The 22,678-nt window shown below is 39.7% G+C and overlaps 1 protein-coding gene and 1 long non-coding RNA gene across 3 annotated transcripts in view; one reads left to right on the top strand and one right to left on the bottom strand.

The window, feature by feature from the left end:
* Window positions 1-21,386, top strand: part of LOC125458168 (PDZ and LIM domain protein 4-like) — a 116,331-nt gene extending 94,945 nt beyond the window's left edge. Inside the window, exons 4-7 of the mRNA XM_048543133.2 lie at window positions 3,426-3,613; window positions 8,770-8,927; window positions 12,031-12,151; window positions 14,136-21,386. Coding sequence (XP_048399090.1) covers window positions 3,426-3,613; window positions 8,770-8,927; window positions 12,031-12,151; window positions 14,136-14,331 — 663 coding nt within the window. The 3' untranslated portion in view covers window positions 14,332-21,386. The remainder of the gene's footprint in view (window positions 1-3,425; window positions 3,614-8,769; window positions 8,928-12,030; window positions 12,152-14,135) is intronic.
* Window positions 1-22,678, bottom strand: part of LOC132210465 (uncharacterized) — a 152,974-nt gene that overhangs the window by 1,031 nt on the left and 129,265 nt on the right. The gene's annotated exons all lie outside the window — the stretch shown is intronic.

Raw genomic sequence — 22,678 nt, forward strand, 5'->3', positions numbered from 1 at the left:
GATTTATTGATGATTTTATAAATGTCAGTCTTGTAATACAAATACGAACATTTTTAATGCATCAAGTGTTTTAAGTTTCCTTGTCCATGCATCTCCATCCTTGCTACTAGGATTCCAAGCGACTATTAGACCATCAGGAGGATAATCTGACAAGTAGAAGATGAGCAAAGCGCTTGAAGGTGATGCAAGGATTTTTGGGTGGCTGTAGTAGGAGGGCATAGCATCCGAATGCTGTATGGCTTTACATACAGAGATACAGCATTGATTTGTGAATCTGTGGGCTTTTCTGGTAACTGGGTGAGTAGTTTTTCAGCATCCTGGTCACATCTCCTCACAAGCTCCTCTCCTTGTAAGAGATGCAAATTGATCAGCACCTCGTTCTTCCTGTAGCTGTACTTCTCTTTGCAGCACCATATGGTGCAAGATACATCAAACTGCTATCTTTCTGGGAAAGCATGAAACGGCAGAATTTCTACAAAAATGAAATATAACTAAAGGGGGTGTGGGAATTACTCAGCATGCTAACTTTAATACCAGTTCTAAAGGTAACACTTCAGGTCAATGAACTTTAAAAGGAGAGAAAAGGACAGCCTGAGTAAATGCTAGTCATTAAGCCTTAGCTTGGTGATCAGAAAAGTTCTTAAGAGCACAAGGGGACAGGATAAATCATCTTTGAAGTAGACATTTGATTAATCTAAAAATAGCATTGATTTCTTAAGGCAAGAGTATCGTTGATGTTTCTTTTGGAGATAATTGGGGAAATTTGATTTAGCCTATACAGGTTTGACCAGAAGATGTCCCATATGGCATCCAGGCAAAAAAAAACTAAATTGCATCCAAATTCGCTTCAAGGCAGGTGCAAAGCTAAATAGTGTCTGTGTGCTTTTGTGACTGGAAGGCTGGCTCCATTGTGGCTATCAGTGCTTGATACTGTGTCTTTGCTCTTTGTGATTATATTTGTCTGGACATGAATCTTGAGGATAAGATTGAGACATTTACGGATCATATTTTGCACTAAAGGAAAGATATGTCATTGGTAAAGAGACTTGTGACCTAGACTGGAAGATTTTAGTTATGAGAAAAGATTGGATGTCTAGCATTATTTTATTTGGAACAGAGAAGACCTGACTGAATTTTATAAATTAACGTAGCTAGGAAGACCCTATTTTCCTTTGATTTGAGGGACTTGAATTCAGAAGACATAAATGTAGGATTGAAGGTGTGAAAAGTATTCAAGAGTTTTATTTTTCCCCATCAGATTGGTGCAATCTGCAAAGCACTTCCTTGAAAGGTTGTTAGAGGCAGAAACTGTCATATTCCAAAAGTACTTGAACTGGAGCCTTGTAGGTAATGAGAATTCCTGGGCATATCTAAGTGCTAGATAGTGGTACTAGTCAACTAGCCATGCATGTGATGGCTAAATGGCCTTTTATTTATTTATTTCATTCTTTTGTCAGGATGCCAGGTCATTCTGGACAAACTTGTTGTTCCATGTTGAAGGGCACCCTTGATCCAGCTGAGCAACTGAATCTCACCTTCAACTTGATGGCTTACTTGATGATCACAAAAAAGGTTACATCTGGCTCCTGTAAGTCCTGTGCATTAGTAATAGGGATCCCTGCTGTCATAAGAAAGTCTTTTCTCCAAAGAACCCTCTGGTAACTCTGAAGGTGCAAAGACTTCCAAGGGGTGTGACCATTTCAGAATGAAAGATTTGATGCAGTGTTTTGAGGGTATCTTTCATTAATCTCCATAAAGATCTTCCAGTGGTCAAATATTAGCTGAGCGCTGAAGGGAATCCTTTAAAAATGCACTTTCAAATAATTAAGTGCATCGTGATTGTCACGTGTAGTTTGTCTGCCTGAAGATGCACAGCTTCTATGAGAAAGAATAACTCTATGCATCTAAATGGTATGATCACTATTAACTCACTTGTAAGTGGCAAAGATGGCATTTTCCTGCAGGTCAGTTGGTAATGAAATTCTACAGCAATGGCCAGCAGATAGCTGGAAGAAACTAGTTTTGAAGAAACTTGGGGCAGTTGTGGTGACCTTTTTGATGGTCATGAGCAGCTTAGATGCCAGCCATGTTCCAGGAGGCTGTGGTCTGCCATGAATGAATGCGAGCCCTTGAGACACTTGTTGGTGCTGCTGCACATAATGGTGTTGGTGTTACTGCTTTCCTGTTTCTCATTATCGATCCAAGGTAGCGGTGCCTAAGCTGCAGTGAAGATGGGTGGTAGGGAAATAGCGATCAAAGCTGACAGCTCAATATTGCAGAACAAATTGGAAATTAATTGTAAAACAGAAAAGTCATATTCACAGAGCAAGGCTTAGGAATACACTTGTTAGGCAAGGAATCCATCAAATGCTTTCACTCCTTTTCTAAAAGGCATCCAAGATGATCTGTTTTACTGAGCAATAAATTCCCACTCTATTCCCATCTTGTTCTGAAATTTCACATCGGTCAGGAAATTCATGTGCTAGTTATTAATGGATTAAAGGCTGCATTTGTTGACTGGTAAGCATTTGCATTTAATATCTGATGGCTCCATTCAGATTTAACCAGTTGATGACTGGTTTGGAAGGACAGATGACAGTGTGAGGAGAGAAACCAGTTACAGTATTAACTAGCATGACGGTCAGTAAGAATGATAGTGTCCAAAATTGAGTTGATAGGCTACAATTCCAGTTCTCCTCTGCTTAGTGACCTGAACTGGCAAATGCAAAATTGGGATCATCAAATAGCGCTATTTTCTTTGCCTTGAGTCAGACGTGAAATTTCTTTAGCATTAGATCTTGTTTAAAAAAAGAGGGAGAAACTGTTTCATTATTTTCTGCATGACTGTCACTGAGCATTAATATTCCAAATTTTTAAAAGATATGGTAATGCCTGATCCAACTGCGTCATTGAACACATGCTTGACCTTTTTTAAACCACATCATTTACATTTTTTAACTTTTCCAGTATGTGCTATTATTAATGGATACGGAAGTAATTTCTAAATATTTTGCAACTAATTTGTAGGTCGTTCCGGTACCATCAGTTCTGTTAAAAAGAGACAGCTGCAGATATAACATGTGACATGTGCTTCAACTCTCAGAGCATTGATTTTGATGTTCATTACTGTCATAGTTGTCAGTACTGTGTGGCTGAAATATTTTCTTCATTTGAAGGCATTAAGAGGAATCAATACTTTGCCTTAGTTATCTCTATTAAGAACAGGGGATTAAGAGCTAGTCAGCATGTGTAATAACCATATAAAAGCATGAGTACTTTAGCCTGAAAAATGCTAAAAAAAAATTTGAGTGACTTGTTCATGCAAAATGCAATGATTTGTTGAGAACCTGATATTCCTTAGGAATGCAATTACATGCTTTCTGAAGCCCACGATTTATCTTTTCTTTCCTTTTCATGTGCTACAGGATTACAGACCCATTGGAAGTTCAAATAACAGAAAGCCAATGCCTTTTGCGGTTGGTACAAATATAACTGAAGCCAAGCAGTCAGCAAGTACGCAGTACAACACTCCTGTTGCACTCTATACTAACGACAATGTCAGTCACGGTTTACAGAAGCAACTGAGTGGTCTTCATGTTACCTCTCCTCAGCAGTAAGTATATCTTGATGATCACTGCAAAATAAGATTACCAATCCTCGTTGTAAATGTGATGGAATGGTGGAAAAGTCACCAGACAGTTTTTTTTTCTGTCTTTCTCTCCATTTTAACTCCGAGCATTGCCGCCTTCTCATTGCTGCGTACCATCAGCTTCATTCAGCTATAGGAAGTCCCCTTTCTATCCACTAAGTATCTGATCAGAAACTACAAGTTACCACATGTTTTGTTCAAAACTAATTGCAAAACCTGATTTTTCGCAAGTATATTATAGTTTTTGGAAGTCACATTGAGAACGTTCAGGATGTAGGTGAGGCCTTTTATGGAGGATTCCTGTCTGGTTCTGGCCAGCCTATTATAGGAAGGATATTATCTAGTTGGAAAGGGTTCAGAAAATGTTTCGGGAATGGAAGTAATAAGGAGAGGCTAGGCAGGCTGGGACATTGTCAGTAGTGTGTTGACAGATGACCTTTTTTTATATAGCTTTTTTAAAAAATCCATAAGGGATATAGGTAAGGTGAAATACAGGTGTCTTTTGACTTTTAGTGGGTGATTTCAAGAATAGTGGGCATATTTTTAAGGTGAAAGGAGAAAAATTTTTAAAAGATATGGGGGCAATTTTTTTTTTAAAACAGTGGTTTGTGTGTGGAATGAACTTCCAGAGGAAGTGGTAGATGTGGGTGTAGTTACAACATTTAAAAGACACATGAATAAAAGGTTTGGAGGGATATGGGCCAAGCACAGACAGTTGGGACTTGTTTGGTTTGGGATTATGGTCGGCTTGGACTGAAGGGATTGTTTCCATGCTATATGACTGTATGAATTACTTTTAGCATCAAAAGTTGAGGAGTGAAAGGCAAAGTGGAAAAAGAAATGTTGATGCTGCATATCTGAAGTTATTTGGATATGAGGGATGTGCAGGAAATCGACAGTGTGTGTTGATTTTTGAATCCATCTCCACAACCCTTTCTTCTCCAACTCCCCTCCCCACCCCGGAAAATTCCAACTAAACCATCTTAAGAATTCCACCGTTTCTCTTTGTAATGTGATAGTGATGATCTGTAACCACAGCAGAATGAAAATTTTGCTTTTTTTGTACTCCTGATGCTTGATTTGTTTTTTCTGAAATTCATGAGAATAAGTAGACAGGCTTTCCAAGTCAGCATGAGAATTGAAACTAAATTTCCTGAATTTGAATAAAACTATACGTTTTTAGATGTTTTATAGCTCTAGAAGGTCATATTCCGATCACATAATTGTAACTGACTTCTCAATCCCTCAGCTAGGTAACAGAAAAGGTGGCAATGTTTCATACTTGTGATCACTAATTGGTAACTCCAGTGTCATGCATGTGTTGGATGTGAACACAGTTATTATGCCTTTTGCAGCAAAATAGCTTTCTGACACTGTTTGTCTAAGCTCACGTGCAAAATGGCAATTTAGAAGCATAATTGGTGCCACATGGAACTGCCTCTCAGCAGGAGAAAGTAAATTAGCAATGATGCTTTGAGTTTATTTTTCCCCAAGCAGTTGTAAAATACAGAAAGCTGATAAAGGTTGTGTTCCACATATTAAAGTTTAACTTTACTGAGCAATACCAACATTTTTGAGCACAACATGCACTCGGCTCTAAGAATCAATTCCATTTAGATTTATGATGTGTGTTTTGTTGGAATGATTTTCCCTGAAGCGGTTTCTGATTCTTGAGCAGAGGACAATGTGCCCGATGTCGTCATTTTCTCCTGATAATTGATGGCCAGCAGATGCTCAACGTTTTCCATTTTGTTGGACTAATTCTATCATTTCTGTAAATTTAAAGTAGATTTCATAGATAAGGATGGCATGGTGGCTCAGTGAATGGCACTGCAGGATCTCAGTGTCAGGGAAGTTCAATTCCATCCTTACACGATTGTCTGCATATCCCTGAACACTATGGGTAACTTAGCACGACCAATCCACCTAACTGACACATCTTTTGGACGGAGGGAGGAAGCCGGAGCACCCCAGAGGAAAACCACACAGACACGTGGAGAAAGTGAATGGGAAATACAGGGTTACAGAGCTAGATAGAGGGTTGAGTCAGGTTGGGGTGCTCTTTGGAGGGTCATTGTGGACCTATTGGGCCAAATGTGCTGCTTCCACACTCTCTCTGGAGGTTCTGTGGTCACGTAGAAATCCAAATAAAAGTGATTTTGAATATTGTCTTACGATTTAACAACTTGATAGTTGTAAGTGAGTTTATACAAATTCTGCCCTTGGCTCTTTCTCATCCATTCCTTTTTATATCATATGAACCACAGGTAAATAAAACTGTTTGCCCTGCTAATTCTAGCCATTCTTCTGCCAGCTTTCCATCATATCCTGAACAAAGGACTTATTGTTCAGTTCTTTGGTAACCCTCTATTACCTCTCCATGTGAGTTCAGTTGTAGAATGGTGGCAAGCTGCTCAATCACTGGTAACATTTTAGGTTGGCCCTGTCCCCTCCCAACATTTAACATGTATACACTTTGCAGCAAGGATTCACTTGTGGGAGAAATCTGGCCAGTTTGCACCACTCATCCCTTACGCCCTTGCCAACAAGGTCAAAAATCAGCATTTTATTGCACCTTCACAGAAATCAGCAAATGTCTGAGGTCACCTTAATACATTGACAAGTCATATAGCCCTTCAGTCCAACTAGTTGTCACTGACCATGTTCCCAAACTAAATGAACCCCATTTCCCTGCATTTGGCCCAAATTCCTCCAAGCCTTCCCTATTCATGTACTTATCCAAATGCTGTAACTGTATCTGCATCCATCACTTCATCTGGCAATTCGATCTACACACAAACCACTGTATAATATTTTTAAAAAGCTGCCTCATCCTTTTTTTCGAAAACTTTCCCCTCTCCCATTTAAAAACACGCCTGTTGGATCTGAACTTCCCCCCCCCACCATAGGGAATAGATCTTTGCTATGCCCCTCTTGACTTTATAAATCTCTATAAGGTCATGCATCAAACTCCTATGCACCAGTTTTTCAAATTAAAAAGAAAATCTCAGCCTATCTGACTTGTTTTTGTTTGTTTGTTTTTTCTTTAAATAATTCATTGGATTTTATTACAATTCCTTTAATGAGCTGAGCTCGTACTAATTTTTGGAGATGATCAAAATTGCAAGTGTACACTTTTTTTCTCTTTCGGTGAAATTTAATGGCATTGGGTGTCTCGGCACCAGCTGAAGAGTCAGTAGAAGATCCCTGATGCCTCTTTTCAAGCTGAACCACATGCCAGTTATTGTTAAAAGATTTCCGAGTGAAAGGTGGTTCAGTGTTTTCAGCAGTGACATCCACAGGCACCCCTGTCTAGTCTAGGCTGCCTTTGCCTGTCGGGGTGGCCTTCTGGGTGCCTCCGAGGAAAAAGAACTTCCCTCCTCCTCGGCAAACTTCAGGAGAACTTTAAGGGAAGCTTTGCTAAAATGCATTTCTACTTTTTGCTTGGTCTCTGACAACTCCAGGAAAGGATGGGGATAATGAGCAGAGATTTGAGTGGTTTTAGAGAATCAAGCCCTGTCTAGGTGCCTGTTAAGTATACAGCCTAGAGATTGCAACTCTGAACACCACAGCAGAGTTTCCAACCAATAAAAGTGGGCATTTTACCTGTGCACAGATAAGTAATGATCTGTGAAGATCTTTATTGATGAGAACCTGACACCCCCCCCCCCCACCCCCCCCACCAATCCCCTGCCAAACTAAAATCCCTTCTCTCTTTTAGCTCTACCTCTGTGACTGGTCTCAAAACATGAAACCACCCATGGGCTAAATGGCATGCTCCGGTACCAATCTTTCCAGTTTCATGTACTGTATTTGCTGTTTTGAATCAGTCTCCTGTGCACTGAGGCAGCCAAACACACATCAAGTGACTGGATTTGCTCAGCAAAGCCTTGAGTACGTGTGGATGAGCCTGAACTTGATTGATTTATTTTCTTTAATTATCCATCCCATTCTGATCTCATTGACCCTCTTATTTTATTTAAGCTCAACACAAGCTGAAAGAATGACACCGCTTCTTTTAAGTCCATTACAACCTCGCATCTTCATCATTTTGGATTTCAGCAGGTTTAGTTGCCCAAGAACAGAAATGGTGATCATGGTGTGCGCTGGAGTACTGATTTCTACTATAGCTCTTGCACCTGCGTGAGCCTGCATTTGTTCAACAATTGCCCAATCACCATCCCTTTTCCCCTCGTACTTCCATTCGTATTATGTAATTTCTCTTGCTTCTGTACCCTATCGCAGGTTTCCCATTTGTATTTCTGCCCCCTCCCAACATTTCTGCCTGGTTTTTGTTTAAAAACAATTAAATTTCTGATTTTGTATTTCTAATGGGAAGTCGTCAATCTGAAACACTTAACACTGTTGCTATCTCCAAAATTGTGGATTCATTTCCTTTTTTATATTTCCAGTATTCGTAGATTTTAATTCCTCTTTAGACTGTCTCTTCATTGACTGCCTGGCTTATTCGCTGTTTTCTAACCACCTGGGTGTCTCTGTTACGTATTTGGTGAGGGATTCGTCTTATGTCAATCTCTTCGCTAATGAGTCTCTAATGGTTTCAGCGATACAGCAGACGCTGAAATGTAACAGAATTGGATGAGCAGATTTACAGAAAAATCTGCACATTCCTGTACAAGAGTGCCATTGTTTCATATTGGTTATCATTTTTTTTTCAGAATTGTAAAATGGAAAATAATTTTGGTTCATTTTCAATCTAATTTTAAAAATCTGACCTCAAAATCCAGTTTGACTAGATTCCCTACAGTGTGAAAACAGGCCCTTCGGCCCAACAAGTCCACACTGCCTTTTTGAAGCATCCCACCCAGACCCATTCCCCTATAACCCACACACCCCTGAACACAATGGGCAATTTAGTATGGCCGACCCGCCTAACCTGCACATCTTTGGACTATGGGAGGAAACCGGAGCACCCAGAGGAAACCCACGCAGATACAGGGAGAATGGGCAAACTCCACACAGACAGTTGCCCGAGGCTAGAATTGAACCTGGGTCCCTGGTGCTGTGAGGCTGCAGTGCTAACCACTGAGCCACTTTGCTGCCCGTTGTTTTAATTGATCTCTCCATATTTAATGCCAAAGGTTTGTGTTTCCAAACAGCACTGATCCACCAAAGTTATCACCAAAGCTGTGGAATGAGGTTGACACTGAATCAGATGTTTATAAGATGCTTCAGGATGGTGAGGAGCCAGCTTCAGAACCTAAACAGTCTGGATCTTTCAAAATACTACAGGGCCTGCTGGAAGCAGAGCAGACAGGTAATGCTTAGTAAATGAATGAAGGATAGGCCTTTGTATCTTGTAATGAAATTGCTTTTTGCTAGCTCGTTAAACATTCAAAATTCTGTACGTTGGTCTTTAAAAATGTATTTCAAATTTCAGATAGCTAGGTACGCAAGTCAGTAAATAAACTGACCTAACAACTAACTGAGATACATGGACACATGCAGTAACTTTTATTACAATATTGCTTCCTTAATCCTGATTCTCACGTCATCCTTCCCAAGCCATCCCTCTCATTAACCTGGTCCCACTCCTATGGGTATTTCTCTTGACATGGCTGAAGGAATTAAGAGAAAACAGTTTGAGCCCACACTGTCTCCCCACCACACCCCCCCCCCTCCCCAATCAATCACGTCCCCGTTGCTGCTGTCACCTATCCATTGGCAGCTGTATGTGCATCAAATATTCCTGACCTCCTCCAAGTTGCACTCACTAAATTAGCCCAACAACGCACTTAGAAAGGTGCAAATGAATGAAAAGTATCTTACTATAATTGATCTGGAAACCTGGTCACAGCCAATTTTCAGAGAGCAGCAGTGAGGATCTTTCACCACCTTTTTTTTTTGAGCCTTTCAAATGACCAAAAGTGGGAATAAATGTTGCTGTCTAAGTTGTTGAACACATGCAATTGTAAACTCTGCACAGTTTGTTGAAAGCAACTGACTCTTCATTGCTTCACTGGTCCTTACTATTTAATGTGAGAACTTTTTATTATTCAAGAATGTACTTTTTGTTCTTTTGTATTTAATTGTTTTTAACAAGTCATAATTCTGGTCCACTAGCCAGGTGATCACTTCCGTAGTTCCTTTGACCACAACATCATGAGCTAATAAAACTCATTACCTTGATTTGGCGGGGTGTTTTTATGGTGAAGTATCAGTTTTCACTGTCATTCATCTTATGAAATTGGGCTCTCTTCAGAATCTAGTACAAGCAAATGCATAACTCTATCCTTCACCTCGCTGTCACATGATGTATTGAGCAGACCTCCCTTGCTAAACCCTGCACCCCTCCAGATGGAAACCTTATAAAGCCATACACCTTCAAACAGACAGTGGGACAATGACATAGTAGTATCATCGCTAGACCAATAATCCAAAAACTCAGCTAATTTTCTGGAGACCTGAGTTCAAATCCTACCATGGCAGGTGGTGGAGTCTGAGTTCAAGAAAGAGAATCTGGAATCAAGAGTCTAATGATGATGATGAAGAATCCATTGTCGATTGTCCAAACAAAACCCATCTGGTTCACTAATGCACTTTAGGGAAGGAAACTGCCATCCTTACCTGGTATGGCCTACATGTGACTCCAAACCCACGGCAATGTAGTTGACTCTGAATTGCCCTCTGGGCATTTGGGTATGGGCAATAAATGGTAGTGTGGCTAGCGACACCCTCATCTCGTGAATGAATAACTGTTTTCAATGGCTTTCAGAATTGCAAGTTTTGCTGAAGAACAGATTTGTCCCTGAAATTACTTGAAATCTGATTACAAAATTCTGAAATTTTATTTCATAAGGTTTTCATTATATTTCAGTTTCTACCTTCACTGGAAGCATCCCAATCTTTACCTTGCTATGTGAAATTTTTGTTTGAAACCACTTGATTTTTTTAGTGGTTTTCTTTTTGGTTGGCTGCCTTGGGTTTACTTTTGAGACAACACAGTATGGAGCGGGAGGAACTCAGCAGGTCAGGAAGTATCAATTTACTGCCTGGCCTGCTGGGTTCCTCCAGCTCCATTCTGTGTTGTCTCTGACTCCAGCATCGACAGTTCTTGCTATCTTTGTTTACTTTTTAATGTGATTGGCTGTTTGGGCAACTTGATGACATCACTCCAGCTACAGTCATAGAATCCCCATCAAAGAAGTTCATAGCAAGGGTGGCAAAGTTTTTTTGTTAGAGATCACCTAGAGCTCTCCTGGGCTTTTTTGTGTTATTTGGAAATCAGCTTTGTTTGGTGTAGAGTTGAAAGTTCTAAATTGAATGCAGCCAGTTGCAGTGGCCAAAAATGCCCATGAGAGAACTATCATGGGATTCCTGAGTACCAGCTTGTGGGGTTAATTAGGTTCCTAAATGAGCCAGTGTCACTCATTAAACTGGCACCCATGCAACTGAATGGTTGCTTAGAAATTGTGTAAGAGTAGCATGCCATCCTGTACCTTTTGGAAGGCAGGATTGCCATTGACCTTCTGGACCGTTAGTGATCCTTTGTGATAAGGAACTGTGCCAAATTGACACAGCTGTCACCGTGCAGGAGAGTGGACCATGAACCTCTGAAAGCCACACGCTGCTGTGCCTGGTGACTTATCATCCACCTCATGACTGTTGTTCATTGCTTTCCCACATCCTTCCCCCCACCCCCGCTCCCCATCACCTTACTTACCCTTTGGCCTAGTGTGCCCGATGAACCTGGGATCCTGATGGATCCCCATCTGTCAGACATGGTGCATTGCGACTAGAAGCCATTGATTTCACTGGTGTTTGTGGAATGAAGAGTTGCTGGCCTCCTATTTGCCAATAGCTCTAAGCTAGTGGTACTACTGCTGTGGTGTCTTCATTCACAGAAAAGTCCTACTGGTGGCCACTTTAAGTTGCCTGAAAGGTGTTTGATTCCATTGACCCTCCCCCATAGGAAACCTCTGTCAATTCTGTCAGTCCTTTGTGGTTGACATGTAGCCAAAAGGGATCTCAATTTCCCAACCAATGTTTCAAGCCGTGTTTTTAAAACTCCAAATTGTAATTATGATGACTTCAGAACATTACTGGAACTCCTTAATGATTTTTACAGCTTTGCAGTAGATTTTATATTTTCTGCTGCATTGCTGAAGTTGCTAATTGAAAGTGATTGTGACCATCTTGTGATAAATTGTTATCAATATGTAAATTATCTACTTAATAGAAAATCATGCTTTAACCAAATAGACCCTACGGTTTAAACATGGAGTGCATAATTGGGACCTGGCCACTTTTGGGCTACCATTTTGATATGTGTACACTTTTTGAACTGTAACTCATAACTCAGCATGTAAAATCCATACCTCAGTTCAGTTCTAAATATGTTCCTGTAAAATTTCTTGTAGGTGAGAAAAGTGAAAGGCCAGCTATCACCAAAAGTGTAAAATCTCCAGTAACAAAGTTCAACAGTTCTGCACCCACACTACAAAAGTTACCTCAGTGCACTAGATGTGAGACTGGCATAGTGTAAGTATGAAGAGCTTCAGTCGTACATTTAAGTTTGGTGTGTGCTAATTTGGCTGAACTTAGTCACATGATGCTAAACTGGACTTTTAAAGAAAAGCTAGCTTTTGAGTTCCTGAACTCAACTGCAACTCGTGGGGATGACAAATGAGTATAGGTTTGGCTGCAGTGGTTCTCATTATTGATACTCTGCAAGTGTGTAAACCCAGACGTTTTATGAATGGAAGCTTGGTTGCTGCAATTCAGTTCAACCCCTACTAGAAAATGTTAATTTGGCTATGTGGTATGCTTTGCCATTATTAGTCAAGAGCAGGTAGGGTATTATGGAGCCGTATATAACTTTAGTTTGTTCCAGCTGGAGTAGTTCTGGTCACCACACTATGGGATCACTGATTGTAATAGAGACCGTGAAGGGGAGATTCACCAGGTTGCTGCCTGGGCTGGTTCAATTCGCGTATCAGGAGAGACTAGTTGGCTGGGTCTGTTTTCTTTAGAGCAGAGAAGGTTGAGGGGTATAGACAAGGTAGAACAGGAGAAACCTACCCTCTTAGTGGTCAACAATCAGGGAACACAGTTTTAAAGTAAGGCACAAGAGGTTTAGAGGGAATTTTGTGCAGGTTGAGTATTTGGAAGGTGCTCCTTTAAAAGTTTGGAGGTGGGAATGATCAAGACCTTTCTTAACAATTTAGATGAGCTGTTGAAATGTCATCGCAAATAAGGCTATGTTCCAAGTGCAGGAAAATGAGACACAAATGGATAGATGTTTGATGACTAGCCAAACCTGTTAGGCCAAATGGCCTCTTTCAATGTTATTAAAATGCTGTGGCTCTACAACAATGATGGAGAGCAGCTGTTTGATTTTCGCACAGAGCGTTGTGATGAAATACTTATTTTCTCACTGCTCTTGCCAACATTTTGGGATTGATGTGGGATATTAATATAGTCGTGCATTTTGGTAGGAAGAATAGAGTCATAGTTCAGAATTCTCTCTCGAGATTAACGTGCTGGCTCACTAGACAGTTAGGAAGGCAAATGCAATGTTCGTATGTGTATTCTAACTCTCTTGAAACACCAACGCAGAGATATACTGCTGAGGCTGTACAAGGCTGTGGTCAGACCACATTTGGAATATTGTGAGCAGTTTTTTGGACAAGTATCTAAGGAAAGGGGTGCTGGCCTTAGGGATTTCAAAGGAGGTTTACAGGAATGATCCGAGTGATGGAGGGTTTGCCACATGAGTGATTGAGGACTCTGAGTCAGCATCCAATGGAGTTCAGAAGGATATGGGGAGATTCTCATTGAAACTTTCAGAATACTGAATAGCCTGGATAGAGTGGACATGGAGATGTTTCCACTTGTAAGTGACTAAAACTTCAGGGCACAGCCTCAGAATGAAGAGATGATCCTTTGGAACTGAGATGAGAGCGATGAGCTCCACTGATTCATTGCCACAGAAATCTGGAGGCCAAGCCATTGTGTGTATTTAAGACAGAGTGAGGTTCTTGATTGGTAAGGGGTTCAACAATTACAGGGAGAAGGCAGGAGAATGGAGTTGAGAAACAAATCAGCCATGATAGTATAGCCTAATTCTGCTTCTGGAGTGCAGCTCTGACAACACTCAAAAACCTTGACATCATCCAGATCAAAGCTGTCGGCTTGATTTGAAATGTTTGAAAAGCTCTTGTTTACTTCTGTGATCTCAAACGGTAGCGTTTTAAGCCCTTTTCACCCAATATTTGATTAAGTTTTTTATCTTTTTTCTGACTGAAAGCACTGCAACATCAGGTTCTGTCAGAACACGTTTGAATGTTTCAACTTGATGTTGACTACGTTCACTAACAGAAATGTGAAACAAATATACCTTGTATTTGGTTTAATTTTGGCTTTTCTAGCTTATTCCACAAAACAAGGAAAATGTTGGTTTATTCTTCTGAATCATTTCTCCTTTAACTCTCCCTCTTTGACATTTTCCTTTTGTTCTTTCCAGTGGTGCTGTTGTTAAGGCACGAGAGAAGTTGTACCACCCAGCATGTTTCATGTGTTCTGATTGTGGATTAAACCTGAAGCAGAAAGGCTACTTCTTCATCGAAGAGCAACTATACTGTGAGACCCATGCAAAAGCAAGAGTGCAGCCTCCAGAGGGATATGAAGTTGTAGCTGTGTATCCCAATTCCAGAGTATAAGCTTTAAACATGTGCCTTCTGGATTTTTTATATTTAAAAAGAATTTAAAAAGTTTTGTGTTTTTTTTTCCTTTTTGAGATCTGAATTCTGAATGAGACTGCGTGCCATAACTTAAATTTCAGTCGGTATCCGAGCCATACCTAGAAGCAGAAAAGCCACACGTGCAGAACTGATTATTTGTTACTTGTTTCAAATTAGGCTGCATCATAAATCTTTAGCAAAAGACTTCAAATGAATAGTGGTATTGAAAAAAATAAAAACTGAAAGAACTGCAAATATCATAAGTCAGAAACAAACAGGAAATTCTGGATTTGCTCAGCAGGTCTGTTGGCATCTGTGGAGAGAAATCAGAGTTAACGTTTTGGGTCGAGTAACCCTTCCTAAAACCTAGATCCAGGGAAGTGCTACACCACCCAAAACGTTAACTCTGATTTTTCTTCTCAGATGCTGCCAGACCTGCTGAGCTTTTCCAGTGTTGAACACATTTGCAAAGATTACCAGTCTGAAATCAAGTAACTTGATCATGTATCTTTTTATTTTGTGAATTCTATTTACCCGACTCCCTTCAGTCCTTGGTTGTCCTCTGCTGCTGCACTGCCGGGAGCAATCCTGCTCTGATACATCATCCAGCAATGTCCATTCCTTATGCCTGACTTAAAATTATGGTATAATATGTCTTTGTTGGAGAAGACCTTGTGGCCAAGCCTGAAACCGGTCCAAGATCTATGCTAGCACTTTCCAGCAGTGAAGTTGCTTTATTGTAACAAGAGCAATAATTATTGGCTGATTTTTCCTTTCCTTAATCTGGAATGAAGTAGCATTGTGCCACTCTTGCTTTAGGAACTGAATTTGGGAGCTTGTGTTTTTCTCTGAATTCAATATCTTTTTTTTTTAGGCAAAATTCTGCTTCTGTAAAATGAGCATTTGGTCAGATCTGTTGTTTTCATTCAGTTTAAGCCAAAAGCTCAGACCAAATTTATGGCACAGAATGTTCTTTAAAGTTGTAGCTTTTGTTTTTTCAGAAGTGTTACTGAATAATACCTTTCACATGGCTGTATTCCCATATCTAGGCAGAAATGTTTGGTTATTTTGAAGCAAACATATACAGGAAAATGTTTATTAATATATCTGCAAGATCTGGTGGTGTGTTCGTTATGGCTAGAATATAAGTGAAATAAATTCTGGTAATGAGGTAGAAGAAAGCAGATATAGTTTGCTTTTTTTGATGACTGTAGTGTTTTAGACAAACATCTACAATGGGCTGCATTCTTTCTGATGAGCACTGCTTACATCAAGGAACTAATCATATTGATTTTTCACATAACAATTGTCTGATGTATTTCTTTTGTTCAATTGGATTGCACAGGAACTAAATTTCATATTGTACTTTATTGAAACTTAATATGGATAGTTTTAGCCTTAATATTGGACTTTTTGTTTCTTGTTTAACTAACTGTGTATGTTGTGATACACTAAATGGTTTTTACCTGATTTTTCAGCAAGGAGGTGGGGATGAGGGCTGTGGCTGGTGGTGCGGTGGTGAAGAGCATTGTTCATTGTCTCTGTGTACCCAACTAGTTGACTTAAACCTAATCACTTTGTGTTTTAATATCCAACCCACCAGTTGACCAAGTGATATGCAGTGGGATCCTAGTTAGATTCTTGTCGTGCTGAGAATATTTAATAAAGCACAAAAAGAATAGCGTTGAAGTAGGCAGCAAGTAGGAACTAAATTGAGATTGACTTTCTGCCAATTAAGGTAGTGTAGAAAGTTTTACATTGTGTATATTAAAAATTGAATCAAGGAAATTGCCATCACCAGGCGGAATGAGATGGGCATGACCAGGAATATTGCTGCTGAACAGTATAGCCTGTTCCCTGCTGGAAGTTCTGTTAGTAATTTCCATTTGGGCCTGAATAATTTGCAGCAGCTCATTTCAAGTGAATGCCTCATTTCTTACACATGCTGTATTGTCAACAAGGGCATTTTAATTGCCTCATTTTCCTGATGTTTGGCTGGAAGTACTTTTCGCTGCAGGTAAAAGCCAAACCTTTAAGGGACTCAAGATTGTATTTTAGGCCAATGCTTTTTGAATTCATTTCTAAAATAAATTTCTATAGTTTTGGAATTTTTTTCCTTTTTTCTGTTTATATCAGACCATGAGGAAGGGAAGTTTGTCACAAGATAAATGACAACATAAATGCCACAGAAAAATAAATTTATGGAGAAAAGGTTTCCATTGGACTGCAGTGATGATCTGCAGCACATAGCTTTCTGACTGACTTCATTATAACTTTTTTACTGTTCTTTACTTCATCCATGATTCTGAAATCTGTTGAGAAACTACTAATCCTCATCAGTGCCTAATCTTTTACTTGCTTTTCTTTGTGTTTTAATGGTTCATTTGGATTCCCTGCTAAAAATTGCTATGCAAAACCATCCAAATGCCTTTTGAGCAGTGATTGTGGGGTATGCAAATTTGTACTGAGACCTAGCTCTTAAAGGGACATCAACTAAAATGTTAGCTGCTTAATTCATCTATTGCTTGCATGATATTTAATATTGTCTGGTGTTGTGCTTGAATGTATGTAGGTAGTGGAAGGAGAAAGCGAATGAGTGTGATTAGAGATGGAAAATAAAGTCCGTGCTTTGGAAAATCAGTGACTTCGTATATTCCATAGTCTCTACACGTTTCAGTGACAATTTCCAGCTGGTTTCTTTTGAATTGGCTTGAGAGCTTTTGTATTAAAGTACCCTACTTTCAACCATGTTTCTCTTGGTTACTTATTTTGTTGCAGAGAAGTAGAGCTGAAATAATGAAAGTACCTGGAGAAAACATGTGGGACTGAATCTTATAGGTGCCTGAGCAATTAGGCTTTGGTAATGTTTCTGGCAGATTTTGACAAAGTCTAGCAAGGCCTGTCTTGACATCGGGAGCAACTCGTATCCTCTTGCATTTGCCAAGTAGTGTAACAAGTTTTTCACCAAGCAATGGTGATTTGAGGGGAATTAGCTTGTTAAATGACTTATTAATGCTGTATCTCACTTCATTAATATTCCACTTCCTATGTTACCAACATGCCACGCAAGCTGGACACAACAAATTCTCAACATGGAGATCTGAACGGGCACTGTCTACTTCATCTTACCACTGGCAGTGACCAGCTTCTGTGTTGCTTAGCAATGAATGGCATCTCAGGGCAGGAGCACAGGCAGCAATTACCCACAATCCTAATCTGTGGACATTGCCATCTGACATTTGCCAACCCCTCACAGCCATCATGCCATCTCTCCGATCAACTTGCAGACTGCCTCGGAAGCACAGGCACTCATTGCAGGATCAACTGACAACTAGCATTGAAAGCCTACAGTGGGAACACTTTGTGCACAGAGATAGGCAGCAAGCTTACAGAATGGAGCAGGCTGCATCTTGGGTCACACAGTTGTTATCTCAGTGCTCACTCACTCACTGCCTACCTGGGCATATGAGGCTAATGGCCAAGTGCTGTTTTTAAGAAAAAGTATAGAATAGTTAGGTTTTTTAAACCTGGGGATTCAATTGACCGAAATGTCTTTATTTCATGTTATAGATCTTGAATGATAAGGCTGAAGGTGCAGTTCTGCTGTTTGCATCATTCTGTGGAGCGCCCTTCAGTGTCATCAGGGTGGTGTACCACATTATCTTGGTTTTGTGTTCTGCACTGTGGAATCAGGAAGCAATGCAATGTGATCGATGCTGAACCAGGGGAATGGGAGCAATTTCCGAAGGAGAAAAATGAGGTTGTGGAGTTGGAAGAATATGATGTTGTGCATGACTAAGCTCAGCTACAAGCCTGGCAGGACCCGATTTGACATGAATTTTTAGTAGCTAGAAGCTGGGTGCTGAAGGTCATGAAATACAAAACAGTCTTTGCTGACTAAATGCTGGCATAATAATCAAAGTAATGATCATTTGTGGGGGCAAACTGCAGCCTCTATTGGTTTCAGCTGTGTTCATTTATATGTAATTTTCCAAAGATTACTGGTATTGATTTCCTCCCACTGGACTTTGAGAAGAGACAGCTGCCCAGTGGACATTTTGGGACAGAGTAATGATGACTTAGCAAGAGTATTTAGAAGGAATATAGCTAAAGACAAGTAAATTGGATAGTGCAGTGTTTAAATTGTGGTGAGGGCGAGAGGTTTGGTTTGTATATGAAGCAGTGTTAAGAGTGCTGGCTGTGGTCCATGAGCTTTGTGATTGCTGTGCTATTATCCAATCTGTGACAGGCAATGCCAGATTGCCAAAGCTTGTCCAAGTGCACAGTAGTCTTTTAGAGGTGGCACAGGTTCAAGAAATGTCAGTGTTTCAAATGTGAGTGGCAAGTTGTTCTAGTACAATATGTGGTAAGATTGGAATAGAATTTTCAGTGTGACATGCCTAGCCTGGGCTAAGTAGTTGAAGTATCGTTTGGTAAGATACGTAAGCAATATGCCCCCAAAAAAACTTGATTCATTTCATTTGCAATTGTTTAGCCAAAACAAAATAAGATTCAGCCCATGATGTTTATGTACTAAACGCTGATATGAATGAAAGTTGTAAGGTTTGTGGCTTGTGTTTGCTGCTACTTTATTGAAAATACAATGCCGTGACTTTTTAAACATAGGCTGGTAAACTGACATCCAGATTAATTTTGAGGCCTCATCCTGTGTACAACCTGAGTTGTTGTTTGTTGTTGTTTTGCTCATGGTACCAAGTTCCAGTGGAAAATAGCTAATTGGCCGGGTGGCAGACTTGGGTCCCAATTGGTGGCTCTGGTATCTCTGAAGTGAGAATTGCTAACCTGGCCCTAGGAGCCGAAGAAGATGGTAGCCGTGCTTCAACACTGTTTCCTTTTATTTTTCCCTTCCATCACCTGCTCCCCAGCCAGCCCCTTGAAAATACAGCACTATAAACCAGAGGAATCAGAATTTGTTGCTACTGGGACTGCTATATTGAATGTCTTCCCCCACTAGGTCCCAGGCTGTGGCGTTATGATCTATTATTTTATCCTGATTTGGTTTTCGTAACTAGGTCTTCTGTGGTGAGAACAGCATTGGCATAATCTCCATGCTGGCTCATCCCAAGTACTTAGAGTGACTTGACTTTGCTTCATTGGCATTCCAATGCACTAACCACAATCTTATTGCTCACACTTCATACAGCGTATTTTTGTTTTACTGTTATAGAAAATTCAAGAGCTTAGGGGCTCCTTTGCCCCATTTGTAGTAGTAGTTTTGAGGGGGAAAAACTTCTCAGAAGAATTGAATATGCTTTCCTACTGGATGCTCTGGAGACTAGCTTAATTAGGTGTATGCATAGCAAACTCCTGAAATATAATGTGCCAGTCATTAAAAGCTTGGCCTTAAGAGAAACTTCTGCTGCTTTAACACAGGATTTTTATAGACAGACAGACTGACTGACGGACTGTAATTATTGTAAGCTTTATTTGCTGCCTATCACTTTTTTTGCGCAAGAGTGGAACTAGGGTTGAAAGGTTTTTTTTATTAAAAGTGCCTCTGATAGTCTTGTGGAACTAAGTGATGCATTTGATGGTTGTAAACCATTTTAGTTTAGGCATAATAATTCCGGTGTTTTTACGAAACGAGTTGCAATATATTTGTATAATATCAGCATGTTGTATGCCCCCTCCAGTTAACTGCCTGCCAGCATTATAGACAGATGTATGTTAGTAAAGAATGTAGTTACAGGCTGGCCAGCAAAGTACAAGTTCATCTGAATGCTGTCAGATTCCCTCTGCTGGATTAGCACTTAAGACATTAGCAGCATTCTGCATTATATTTCTCCCTGCTAAAGATGAATAAAATAAGCTCTTAAAAGTGTTAAAATGTACACTAGATCAATGGATGAGAGAAAGTGAAGTCAGTGTGATGGACGATATAAATCACGTGTTGACAGTATTCCAGACAAAAGATTACTTTAAACGACAAATCAATTATCTCCTTTCTTTCAACATGAGATATTTAGTATGCATCTCTGACTTTTAAAGTGATGGCTCCTTTAAAAATCAAGGTTTTCCACTCAAGTAGGATCTTATTAGATTTGACTTGCACAAGCAGTTAGTACCATTGACTGAATTAATGCTTTAGTCTGGAATCAAATCTGTTAATATACTTGGTTACAGAATATTGTTTTCTCGCATCTTTTGCTAAGAAATTACATAATTGTTAGTGATGACTGCTAGAATAAAACTAAAATTTGGGGAAATTAACCATTCCTGGAACTCCATTCCAGCATCTAAAAGGTAGAATTTTCAATACTTTTTTTTAAACATATTGCTGACAGGATTTGAAAGGACGTAGTTCATAGCCAACTAGCTGGCTGTATGCAGAGATATGAACAATTCTCCTGCATACATACAGCACACAAAAAAGTATGCACCTTGGGAAAGAAAAATTGATAATTTAGTTTCAATACATTTTTCTGTATTTTGTCAAAATCATGTAAATCTGGGTGATTTATAACATTTTTGGTCAAGAAGACAGTCTGACTAATTTTCAATATGTTAACAATTTCCCAAAATTTTGCTGATTTTTAAATTAACGCACCATTTTCCTTCAACCTTTATTAGCAGGAAATTGGTCTGCACAGCAGTGATGTGTAAATAGAGCCAAGGTTTACAAATGCTTGTCAAAAATTCTGTAACTCAATTTGCAAAGTTGTTGCACTATGCCAAAACATCAGATTTTCTGCCAGCTTTGTACAGAATAGTCATTTTGCATTAAGTAACTGAATTCCATGTGTGTGACTATATTTACCACCAGTTACTAGAGACATGAGTTTTGTTCTGTTTCTTGCAACAACTCCTCGTTTATGATTTCAGATGGCAATTATACTGTATGCTGTGTTCTTGTATTTTACAACATTTGTGATGTAATCTACATGCATTCCTAGTTCAAGTTTAAAACTAGCTTCTGAATAATCTTTTACAGCTTGTTACAGAATATTGTTTTCTTCCATCTTTTGCTAAGAAATTACATAATTGTTAGTGATTACTGCTAGAATAAAACTATAAACGTGAACTATATTCTTTGCCTTTGTGTTTTTACTTCTCTATTTTTGTTTGTATATGCTTCTCTCAGGAGTCCTTAATTACACTGAAATGTGGCCGTGAAGTAGTTAACATACCTATATTGGGAGCAAGATGGTAGCTGTTGAAAGAGTAGGTCGATGCAAGCACAAAGGGAATTTCCTCATAGACCTGTAGAGTCCTTTTTAATGAGTACTCTGCATCAGTAGTCATTAAGGAAAAGGACATCGATGGTACTAAGATTAGAAAGGGGTGTGTTGATACTCTAGGGTATGTCAACATTGAGGAGGAAATATTGGGTGTCTTTTTAGAAACATTTAAGGTAGATAAGTCCACAGGAGCATGATGGGATCTATCCCAGGATACTAAGTGAGGAGATTGCTGAGGCTTTGACAGAGATCGTTGTATTTTCCTTCGCCACACAAGTTCTAAGAAGACAGGAGAACAGATAGTGTTGTTGCCTTTGTTTTGGGGCAACCGAGATAATCCAGGAAATTGTAGGCTGGTGAATCTTTCATCAGTGGTAGAGAAATTATTGGAGAAGATTATTAGGGATAAGATTTACTGCATTTGGAAACTAACATGAGGGATAGTCAGTGTGGTTTTGTGCAGGGTAGGTCTTGTCTCACAGGCTTGAGGTTTTTAAGGAAGTAATGAAGATTATTTATTTAAGGTCACCACAGTGGATGTTGTCCATTGGACTTTTAGTAAAGCATTTGACAAGGTTCCTCATGGTAGGCTGATCAAGAAGATTAGGTCACGTGGGATCCACGGTGAATTGGTAAGTTGAAATAGACAAAACTGTGTTCGTCATTCCAAGACAGGTGGTTGTGCAGAGGTGTACCACAAGGATCAGTGCAGGGACCTTTGTTTCCTGTATGTATATACAAGAAAATATACAATAAATGGCCGGACCTTGGGAGCAGTGATATACTGAGGGAATGTAGGGTGCATGTCCTCAGCTCCCTGAAAGCAGAACACCAGTGGATAAGGTGGTAAAAGCATACAGCATACTTGCCTTTTATCAGTCCAGGTATTGAATAAAAAATGTTGACAAATCATGTTGTGGCCAGAAAGGACAATAGTTAGGCCACATTTAGAGTATTGTGTGCAGTTCTGGTTGCCACACTATTGAAAGGATGTGGAGGTTTGGAAAAGGTGCCAAAGGGGTGTTGAAGACTGCGGCAACCTGAGAACTAAATAGTTATAAGAGGCATGCATCCAGTGGTGTGTTGGAGTCTTTATTTCCCAGGTTGGAAGTGTCAAATACTAGCGG

Source organism: Stegostoma tigrinum, chromosome 13 (genome assembly GCF_030684315.1).
Source record: "Stegostoma tigrinum isolate sSteTig4 chromosome 13, sSteTig4.hap1, whole genome shotgun sequence".
NCBI classification, from domain to species: Eukaryota; Metazoa; Chordata; class Chondrichthyes; order Orectolobiformes; family Stegostomatidae; genus Stegostoma; species Stegostoma tigrinum.